This window comes from Callorhinus ursinus, unplaced genomic scaffold, assembly GCF_003265705.2.
Source record: "Callorhinus ursinus isolate GAN/ISIS: 27379988/994484 unplaced genomic scaffold, GSC_fseal_2.0 scaffold21, whole genome shotgun sequence".
In the NCBI taxonomy this organism is placed as follows: domain Eukaryota; kingdom Metazoa; phylum Chordata; class Mammalia; order Carnivora; family Otariidae; genus Callorhinus; species Callorhinus ursinus.
In genome coordinates this window covers 4,139,030-4,149,609 of record NW_027397083.1, presented here as the reverse complement: position 1 = coordinate 4,149,609, position 10,580 = coordinate 4,139,030, and the positions used below count along the sequence as shown (strand labels likewise).

The 10,580-nt window shown below is 47.7% G+C and overlaps 1 protein-coding gene across 11 annotated transcripts in view; it reads right to left on the bottom strand.

Moving 5' to 3' along the window:
- The window catches only part of CELF1 (CUGBP Elav-like family member 1), a 77,371-nt gene continuing 66,791 nt past the window's right edge, over positions 1-10,580 (bottom strand). For 9 of the 11 annotated variants that reach the window (XM_073904608.1, XM_073904609.1, XM_073904610.1 and 6 more), the window contains 4 exons: positions 10,408-10,518; positions 9,510-9,695; positions 6,949-7,092; positions 1-6,495 (listed from right to left, as the gene is read on the bottom strand). In XM_073904608.1, the coding sequence (XP_073760709.1) occupies positions 6,368-6,495; positions 6,949-7,092; positions 9,510-9,695; positions 10,408-10,518 (569 nt within the window). In that variant the 3' untranslated portion in view covers positions 1-6,367. The remainder of the gene's footprint in view (positions 6,496-6,948; positions 7,093-9,509; positions 9,696-10,407; positions 10,519-10,580) is intronic. The other 2 variants (XM_073904605.1, XM_073904606.1) reach the window with 2 other exon arrangements.

Sequence of the window (10,580 nt, the reverse complement as noted above, 5' to 3'; positions counted from 1 at the left end):
TTCTTCTCAAACAGTTTAATAGCAAATAAACAAAGGAAGGTACCACACTTGGCAGATACAAAATGACTTTTTGTCCGTGTGTCTGTGCAATTAAAACAGATTTAGGTTCCCCATTGGGACAAAAGGAAAAACACACAAAAAAGGAAGGAGATTCCTTTTAAACACATACTCCCTTGCTCCAAACTTGTAACAATTTTTTCTTTTTTAATCCACTACACAAACTGTGATCAAGTCAGAAAAGCAACAAAGGCTCTTCTTGCCTTTTTTTTTTTAAACCATTAAAGTAAAATCCATAATTTTCTACATAGTACAACACAAGTTCACACAAAAAAGACATTTTCTTTTGCAAATCAAAACAGGAAAGAAAGGAAAAGCTCAAACAAGGTAAAGGAAAAGCATTTCTACGGCTGAATCACGACTTTGAGTTGATTGAATCCCGTTGTTGCTGCAGAACAGACTGTGCGTTTGGTCATAGTGGCAATTTTTTTTCTCTTCACATTGTGAAATCACTTTACATTGTTTTCTAGTAGAAAAGGCAAAAAACTGTACAAAACCCCTAGTGTTAAATACAACGTTTGTACCAATAAAAAACTCACACAGGTTTGTCTCCAAAATGTAAAGTTTCTTTTTTTTTTTTTCTTTTTAAATTATTCACAAAAAGCAGCTGGAAATCAGAAAGGCAGCTGCCGCTCCAGGGTCTCAAATCCATTAAAACCACCACAGAACAATTAAAACAATCAGAGAGAGAAAAGGAAAAGGAAACAACGTCCAACGTTTGGCATTTGGTTTTATCCACAGGTTTTCCCAGAGCTCCTCTTGGAATTGAAAGCAAAATATATTGGCAAACACGGATTCTGAATACACAGGAAAGGGAGCCTCAGCGCCTTCTGCCAACAGAGGCGGCTCTGTGCAGTCAGACTGTGGGGTGCACGGCAGTCTCGCTCAGGCTGGGGTTCCTGGCCTCTTTCCACCCAATCACCCCTTCCAGGAAATTAAGCAACCCGCCATACACTGGGCCTCCATCTGGCCGCCCTCTCTTCCTAGTAAGAGTGGCCTCCAGCATAACACTAAGCAACCTGTGGGTCCAGGGCAGAAGTTCTGCTAGGAACCCTTCCCCTTCATCAACCCCTGCATGGATGATGCTAACAGTGCTTCTACCTTCCCCACCCCCCTCCCTCCCCAGTACCCTCGGCTACCCCCTCTTCACCCTTGCCTGGATAATCCTACTTCCCAGCTCTCCCACCCACCAGCAGCTTAGGTCTGGGTGGAATCCATCACAAACTCCTCCCTCTGCAACCTCTTACCTCCACAGATCCATCCTGTGACCTCTTGTCTCCTCTGGCCTCTCCCTCCACCATTCACATTCTTACTCAAAAGTCCCTAAGACCCTGAGGCTTGATGGTGCCACAAGAGAGGAGAGCAAGTTCCCTTCAGGGAACCAAGGAACTGGCTTGCCTGGCACCCAGGGACAGTAGCTATTTGGCTCTTCACTCAATTAAAAAAGAAAGAAAGAGATCCCTGCCCTCCCCCCGACCCCACTAGCTAAGCAAGAGCAGAGCTGTGGTGAAGAGCCAGTGTGGGGTAGTTGGTGGCCAGGGCTGTAAACAGTGTGAAGACTGTAGTATTGTGCTTGTCACCTAGGGAGAGGCGCGGGCAGGTATACTGCCGCTTAGTGCACAGATGGCCTCCTCCGAGCGATTAAGAGCACCCTCCTTCTTCGGGGCTGAGGGGCGCTCACTACCCCTAATGCGCTAAAAACCTCTTGCCCGCCCTCTACCCCCACCCCCGCAGCCACCTTCTGGGTTCTACCCTCTGCTCCTTGTGCCTCTCCAGGCCCCCTTCCCACCCATCTCTGAGCAGAGCAGCCAGCCTCCTGGGGGGCTCCCCCCTCCCCTGGCCCCACTGAGGCCTGGAGGCCACATGAGGTGACAGTCTAAGTGCACAGGCAAACGCTCTAAGGGCAATAGAGGAGAAAGTTGCCACTTCAAAATAAAACAATACAATCTTGAAAAAAAATAATCAACCCCGCAACAATTTAAAACAGCTTCTTTGAAACCCTTTTAAATCGGTCAGTTTTTGCACAAACTATAGAAAACAGAGAGGTGAAGGTGATATATATACGAAGGTGTGAAGAAACAGCAGGAAACATGCAAAACTTGTTTTTTCTGGGCATAATCTTAGTAGGAAAGGAAAAAATTCAAAACAAAAACACAAAACAATACAAAAACAAAAAATCAAAGCATCACATTTTGCTGTGGAGACTGTAGGAACAAGCATGGAGGTGGGCACAGTGGGGCTGAGGGGAAGGGGCCAGAGGGACTTGAAGGCTCCCTGCAGGGTCACTCCAGGGAAGAACCACAAAAGAAAAAGAAAAAGGGCTGGCTGGGGCCCAAAACTGCAGCCTGCGGTCAAAAAGGAAAGGGGGTTCAGGTGTTTTCTGCAGTTGAGAACTCAGAAAAACAAAAGAACACATGCAGTCTCCTCAAGCCCCACAAACTATCAGCAAAATGTGCTCAGGAGCCTCAAAGGTTTTAGTGACATCTTTTATTTCATTGTTTACTTCAAAGTTGTCTTTAAAACTAAGCACACAGAGAAACAAAGCCTAGAAACGGACTGGCTGTGTGTTCACAGAAATACAAACACCACGCGGTATGTGCTAGTAGGGCTGCTCTGAAGACAGTTACAAAGAATTGGAATCACAAAATCAAGTGGTTATCTTATGAAGTTCTAGAAAAATAGATTTTTTTTTATATTCAAATGCAAGTTTAAATATTTCCCCTTCAGCAGTCGTTCTAGCAAAACCAATTTGGCAGCACAAAAGAAAAAAAAAAGGAAAAGAAAAAAGAAATAACAAAGAAAGAAACAAACATAATAAAAATACACGTCAGCATCAAAGGTCAACACAAGGTCAAAGGTGAGAGTTCAAGCATCAGAGAAGCTGAAGAGACAGGGATTTGGACGATGTACTTGACGCCACATCGACATGCTTTAGGCACAACGATGAACAAACGGCAGGAATCTAGAAAAAAAAACAAACCAGAAAGAGGGAGACCCACTGAGTTACACAGAGCAATACATCCAAACAGAGAGAGAGAGAGAAGAGGAACACTCACTGTGTACAGCCCTGAAATGAGGAGGCGGGCGGGGCAGGGGCTGGGTAATGACAAGGAACTTTTGCACATGCTAACAATGGACACAGGGAAAAGTCAAAAAGGACATGGAGGACACCAAGAAAACATCCAAGTGCCAGAGACAGAAGGGAACCTAAGGCTTGGATTTCCCCTGAGGCGCCCAAACAAGTCCGTGGTGGGAGAAGAAGATAGGTCTCTGGTGGAACAGAGCTCCAGCCTCTCTCTCCTCCTCAAACCCAGGAGAAAGTAGAAGACAATGGCTGGGGTGGGGGGAACTCTCTAGGGGAGAGGGCCAGGATTTCCCCTCAGTTCTATGGGGATGGCCTTGTGTTTCCAGAAATCCAAGCTCTTAGCTTCCACGCAGGCCCTGGCCACTCATGTGGGACCCAGGAGACAATGTCTGGCTGCATTCAAGGCAAATCAATTTCATGATGAAACCCAGTAAGAAACAAAACTATAGGCAGAAAACACATTTATGTTAGGTGAAACCCCCACACGACAGAAAAGGATTGCTTAAGACTTGACTGCTAGTCTCCACTCTCCGAGCTGAACCCTTCCACACCATGAGACTTGTAGGGGAGCAGCTTCTTCACAAACCATCTTTGGCCTGGGGAGAGAACTGTGCTCAAGGGCAGTGCTACTATGCGCACTCACCGGGGAGGGGGAGGAGAGCAGAGAGAAGTGCCTGGTCTCACCAGCTGGCCGCTAAGGCAGCCCAGGGCCCTGCTGTGGTACACGCCCCTTTTAGAAAAGAGAACCCCACAAGCAGATATGGAACCTCTGGGTCTGCTAGCAAAGGCAGGCTGATTGCACCTTTGCCTTTCATGTTATTCGAAAAGGCGTTTCATAAGGTCCCAGAGCCCAGGACAAATAATAGTGAAATGGGGGAGGAGGGGGAGGGGAGAGAGTGTAGGAAGGGAGTGGAGTTCTGGGCTTTGGAAAACCCCGCGATGGCCAAGGAGGAAGACGGAACAGAAGGTCAGCTATGGCAGCACCGGCAGCACCCTGGGGAGCACAGCTCTCTCCTCTGCCAATTCACAGCATTAACTCCTTCCCCTCTGGCAGATTATTAGCTGGGCTGCAAACGGGCCACAGAGAGTCAGTAGTTTCAATCATACACAGCACCCTGTGTGTACAACAATCACATTCTGGATTCTACAAAATCCTGGCCTTTTCCAGAGATATAATTTAGGTAATAAATATTCTCCACCCAGGAGCTGTATAAAACTTCTATAAAAATAGAAACGACATTCTTGGTTCCAGCCGGTTGGGATTCAGAACAGCGCCTCCCCAACCTAGCATTTTTTTCTTTTTTTCTTTTTTCTTTTTTATTTTTATTTTTTGCATTTATTTAAAAAATCCCATCATGACCCTGGAAGCCTTTGGAACAGTTTTATCCTTGAAACACAGGACACATTTCTCCCAGTGCGCGGAATTCAAGTTTACGTGGTTCAGCTTAAGAAGTATGTTTCACGTCTCTTAGAGGACAACAAACCCAAGATATCACTATGAGAAGGGAACAGCTGTCCCTGCTTCAATGGGATAATCCAACACCACCAAACTACCTGTACAACAGCAAGATGGTCAATCCCTGTCTGTGACCCAAACGGACAGCATGACAAGGAAAGAGCCGCCCCCCCACCCCAATCTGACTTAATACCAAACCAACCCCTTGAATCTCATCTCTGCTGCTAGGGGTCAGGACTGATGTTTGTGAGGTTGAAGATCCCAGGGACCCAGTCCCAGGCCTTGGCTAAGAGTCAGATCCCAACAGGGCTACCTCTGCCCAGATGCACATTCCCAACAGCACGTCCTTTCTGGCTCTCCACCCCCACAGCATTTCTTGGAGCTGAGGCAGGGCCCAGAGGCTGTGTGGGTCACAGGCAAGGGCTGGAGTAAGACCTGTGGGAGGCAGCAGGGAGCTAACTGTAAGCACGAGGACAAAAATGAACATGGTAATACTGAGGTAAATGAACACTAAATCCATATGGAGGCTGTAAACGTCCTGTTGTCTCCTGTGTCCCCAAGAGCAGAAGGGGCTGGAGTGGTTAGAAGAGGGGCCTGCCTCGGGGGGAATACTACATCTGGGACCCCTCAACCAGGGAGGCAAGCGTAGATTTCTCATCTTTTTAAGTAGTTAGTGCTGGCCACTGACCAATGCAGCACTCTGGCTTAAAGAGACCTTCTGATTCAGGTACACCAAGAAGCAGGCTCCTCCTCCCCTAACTCGATGGCTTTCAATTACTCTGCTCAGGAGAGGTGCCCCCTTCAGCTAGATACTATAAGCCCCTCTTGGATTTACCCTCAAGAAAAAACTGTGCCTCAGGATGGAAATGACACTCTCTGCTGTGGTCAACTACACAGAAGGAAACCAGACAGTGTCTTCCCTAGAGGCCTTGTTTAAAGGAACCTGTTAGAAATGGGCCATGTGGTCTTGAAATAAACTAAAAACGACCTGACTGGCTGCTTCTTCCTAACAGCCAGCCACCAGCCAGGCAGAGCCAATCCAACACCAATGGATGGCTGGAAAAGCTGGTAATGGGGGACGTCTCCCTGCTTTTTGCATATGTGAGGCTAATTTAACAGGTGCTTTATTCCCAGAGAACTGTCATCCCCTTCTTGGGAAAGTGGAGCAGAAATCTTGCAAAATAGGTGGCAAGAACTCAGCAGGCAGTGAGGGAGGTGCTCCAGCCTCCAGCTCCCGGGGCCGCTGGGTGTGGGTCAACTCTCCTCACCTCCAAAGGCAGCCCTGCCTCCGCCCCCCAAGGCTCTTGGGCGCCAGTTATTTCACCCACTCTTGCACTAAGGTAGATTCTGGGGTCAGTTTTTGGTTTCACTCAGTCCTCTCTCTTGGGGTAGGTTGAGGAAAGCTCTCATCTTCTTTTTTTAATGTTTCTCCATTCCCCCTCCTCCCCCAGGGCGGTTTGATGTTGGTCCTTCTCAACACACACTGGTTACAAACACAGCAAACTTTAAATAAAGAAAAAAACTTAGGATATGGCACCTAAACTCCAAAGTAAAACACTGGAAACCAAAGCACAAACTCGTCCTCTGTACGAAGCGAAACTCCCACAGAAGGCAGTAGCCGAGTCTTCAGGGCAAAGCTGTGCCTGCAGAGTGGCGGGGGTCAGGGTCCAGGGCTGTCAACACACAGCCTTAGGGCTTCGAATCATTAAGGGTGCTCCTCCCCCACTTACCAGAAGACCCTCTCACTCCAGTCTCAGAGGGGAGCACGCTCAGTAGGGCTTGCTGTCATTCTTCGAACGTTTGAGCTGCACTTTAAGCCGCTTCATGCCAATCTGAAAGCCGTTCATGGACTGGATGGCAGCTTGAGCCGAAACAGGATTGTCGTAACTTACAAAACCTGCGTGTCCAAGCAGAACACAGGGGGAGGGGCATGGTGAGACAAGGAGATTCTGGGTCCTCCTTACACAGAAGATACCTTGTGAGCGAGCACAGTCTGATATCCCAAATTTCTCAGCAGGGACAAGCAATCCGGGGATTACATCACATGAGATAGGTTAGGTTCCCGACTGTGCCACTTGACATCTACATGGCACTTTTAAGTTTTTTGACCAAGCTGTTTCCATACATTATTATTATTTTTTAACCTCTGGAACAACAGTGTGGGTAGAAACCCACCACCCTGCTACAGAAACGAAAAAACTGAGGCTCAACAAGAGGTCATGATGTCTGCCCAAAGTTGAGTTAAACAGTAACCCAAACTCAAACCCAGTTCTTCCTGCTATCAGCCCCTTCTCATTCTCAGTGGTAACGACACTTAACTCTCCCAACACCAGAAGAGAAGCCAACATACCAAAACACTTGCTCAGGTTTGTCTGCTTGTCTATGAAAACCTTGGCAGACACGACATTCCCAAAGGGCATAAACATCTGCAGCAGGTCCTGATCTCCAAACTCCTGGGGCAGGTGGTAGATGAACAGGTTGGCTCCCTCTGGACCTTCAAAATACCCATTGATTGAAAAGGCATCAGTGTCAAGCTTGCCCCCGCTCCACCCGCCCCCACCCTAGTACCACTGTTTCTCATTTCTACCTGCGTTAAAACTGTCTGTATCCTGGGGCACCTGGGTGGCTTAGTCAGTTAGGCAGCCAACTCTCGATTTTGGCTCGGGTCATGATCTCAGGGTCCTGGGATCGAGCCCCGCACTGCTCCAGGAGTCTGCTTAAGGATTCCCTCCCTTTGCCCTTCCTCTCTCTCCGCCCGCCCCCCCGCTCTCAAATAAATAAATAAATCTTAAAAAACAAAAAACAAAACCTGTCTGTATCGCAACAAACAGATTCATTTGGAGAACTAAAGATTCTCCAAATACAAAACAGGAAACTTAAGAGCAATCACTGGAACAGACTCCTTCCCATTGAGGGGTATCAGAATTAGACCTTATGGGAGGAGTGAGTGCTAGGACAACAAAGTAGGCAGACTTGTGTGTGGCGCAAAACCGGAGACTAAGGCTTGTACAGAAACACAGAAAAAGAGGTAGAAAGAGATTACAAACAAAACAGGTTTCAAAACTGTGCTAGAAACTACTGGGACAGCAAAGAGACTGGCAGTTGCAAGGCAGGCGGTGGGGACAGGGAATGACTGCAAAGAGACATGAGGGAATTTCTGGGGGTGATGGAAACATTCTTCATCTGTGAATGTGGTTCCATGACTATATGCATTCATTAAAGCTCACAGAGCTATATATTCCCAAAAGGGTGAATTTTACCATATGTAAAGTACACCTCAATAAAAAGAAATTACGTTTTAAAAAGTGCCTATGGGGGCGCCTGGATGGCTCAGTCGTTAAGCGTCTGCCTTTGGCTCAGGTCATGATCCCAGGGTCCTGGAATCGAGTCCCGCATCGAGCTCCCTGCTCCGCGGGAAGCCTGCTTCTCCCTCTCCCACTCCCCCTGCTTCTGTTCCCTCTCTCACTGTGTCTCTCTCTGTCAAATAAATAAATCTTAAAAATAAATAAATAAATAAAAAGTGCCTATGACTAACACTGAGCTCAAAATAGAATATGCTTTCTTTTTCCAACCACTTATGCTCAATGACTTTCTAACCAAAGAAGTCTTATTACAATTGCAGTCCAGCCATTCTCCAGCCACCAGGCCTCCCTGCTGCTACCAAACACATTACAGAACAGTGCTTCCTCAGGGCCTTTGCAGTTGGTGCTCCTCTGCTCCCATTACTCTTCTTCCTCTAGATTTAGGCATGGCTTGCTTCCTTACTTCCTCTGGGCTCTGCTTAGATGTGAAATTAGAGACCTCTGACCATTCTACACAAAATGCTGTGCCTCTGTCACTCTCCAGCCCTCCATCCCTCATTCCCATTCATCAGTCCTCAGAGCATCATGTGGAACACCTCATGCCTTTCCTGCTTTACTGTCTGTCTCCACAGTTCTTTCAGTTCCCCTACTACCACATCCTAGGGAACAGAACAGAGCAGGTGAGGATGCACAATACCAGGAGTCCTTGCTGCTGTGGCAAGAGAGGATACGTGTCTTTCCCCCACATTAGTGCTTAAACCTTGCCAGCTTCTGGCCACAGAAATCCAGTCAACTACGAGCACTGAGGTGTCAGCAGGACTCTGTATTCATGCAAACCACTGTCAGGCCTCTTTCTGCCTAGAAAGTCTCCCCTGCATTTAATATTATTTATGTCAAAGCACACACTTCCCAATTCACCAACACATGGGCCATAACTCTTTCTGTCCCATCCTCTTCAGTGTGTCCTCAATTAGGAAAAATGGAGATCAAAAAATGAGGAAAATGCCAAATAACAGAGCTTAAAAGGGACACCCAGACAGAAAACATCCTCTGACAAATCTGTAATCCACAAAGACGACTTCTTAACAACAACAACAAAAGACTGTGAAATGCTGTCAAACAGTAAGGTCAGTATGCTTCTTCATCTAAAACCTGCAGCCTGGGAGTGCCTGCGTGGCTCAGTCGTTAAGCATCTGCCTTCGGCTCAGGTCATGGTCCCGGGGTCCTGGGATCGAGCCCCGCATCGGGCTCCCTGCTCAGCGGGAAGCCTGCTTCTCCCTCTCCCACTTCCCCTCCCCCTGCTTGTGCTCCCTCTCTGTCTCTCTGTCAAATAAATAAAATCTTTAAAAAATAAAATAAAAAAATAAAACCTGCAGCCTGATCACAGGAGGGTAAACAGAGGTTCTGATCTGAGCCACATCCAGAGAACATTCCAAAAGCAGAGTATAGTTTACAGAGCTTATCAGTCTACCTTGGACAGTGCAAAGAAAAGCATGGGTCTGACCGCCTGACTGGTCCTCTTGGGCCTTTGCCCTGCCTCACCTCTGCTGCAGGTAGAGTGATCCCCCGTCCTCCCAGTCCCTAACTGCAGCCTCCCTTCTCTACTCACCTTCCTTCTGGCTTCCAGCAGCACCAATACTCTGCTGTGTCAACAGGTTCTGGTTGTACAGAGTGGGGAGCGCTGCAGCAGCATATTGCTGGATTCCCGAGTAGGCCTGTGTGAGGGCCTCCATGGTGCTCCCGGTGCCGTTGGAAAGGCCACTGCTCCCTAGGCCACCATTTAAAGCAGCCATCCCTTGGTGGTGGGGAAGACCGGGATTACCATATTGGAAAGACTCGAGTGGCACCAAAAACAAACTCCAGAGTTCTCCCTTTTTGCTCTCTCTCAGCTTCTCCCTGAGAAGGACCACCCATCTGACTGGTCAGATCTCAGGACACTCACCAGGCCTTATCGCTCATGGGAACATTAAAAATGCCACACCCACCTGTGGCTCTCCCCATTACCTTTTTCCAACCTATGCAGGAAGTGATACCACTTACACATGACCTGCTCCATCTTCTGACTTTTCTGTCACTTTCTCACACAGAGTTGGAACGTGGTAAAATAAGCATCTCAGGTTTGGGTGCTAAAAGGGGTGTGTGTGGTCTAGGACAAGATGTGGGTAAACCCTATCATCAAAATAGCAGCTAATATTTAAACACATTCTACATGCCTGACACTGTACTAAGCCATGTGCTCAGCACTTTACCTATGTTCTCATTTACTTAACAACCTTCAAAGTGTTCTTTTCCCACTCCGCAGATGAGAAAATGACCTTAGGTGGTATTATGTTACAGCTAGTTAAGGGGCAGAGGTGGGATTTAACTCAGGTCTAACTTGAAATGCCATGATTATTTCTAACTTTACCAGGCCACCCTGTTCATTCTAATGGTGACCTACCACGGTTGTTTAAAATGTGCTACCTGCACAACGAATGGCCTGATGACATCCAGGGGCTGTCCCTCACCTGCCAAAGAGCTGACATTGAGACCCGCTGTTGCTCCAGCTAATGTCTGCAGGGCTCCCAGGGAGGCGATGGGGTTGACAGAGCTGCTGCTGCTGGAGCTCGGTGAGGACCCTGTGATCAGAAACCCGGGTGTTAAAGTCAAGCATTCCTTGCTTCGCATGTCAACAGGAACC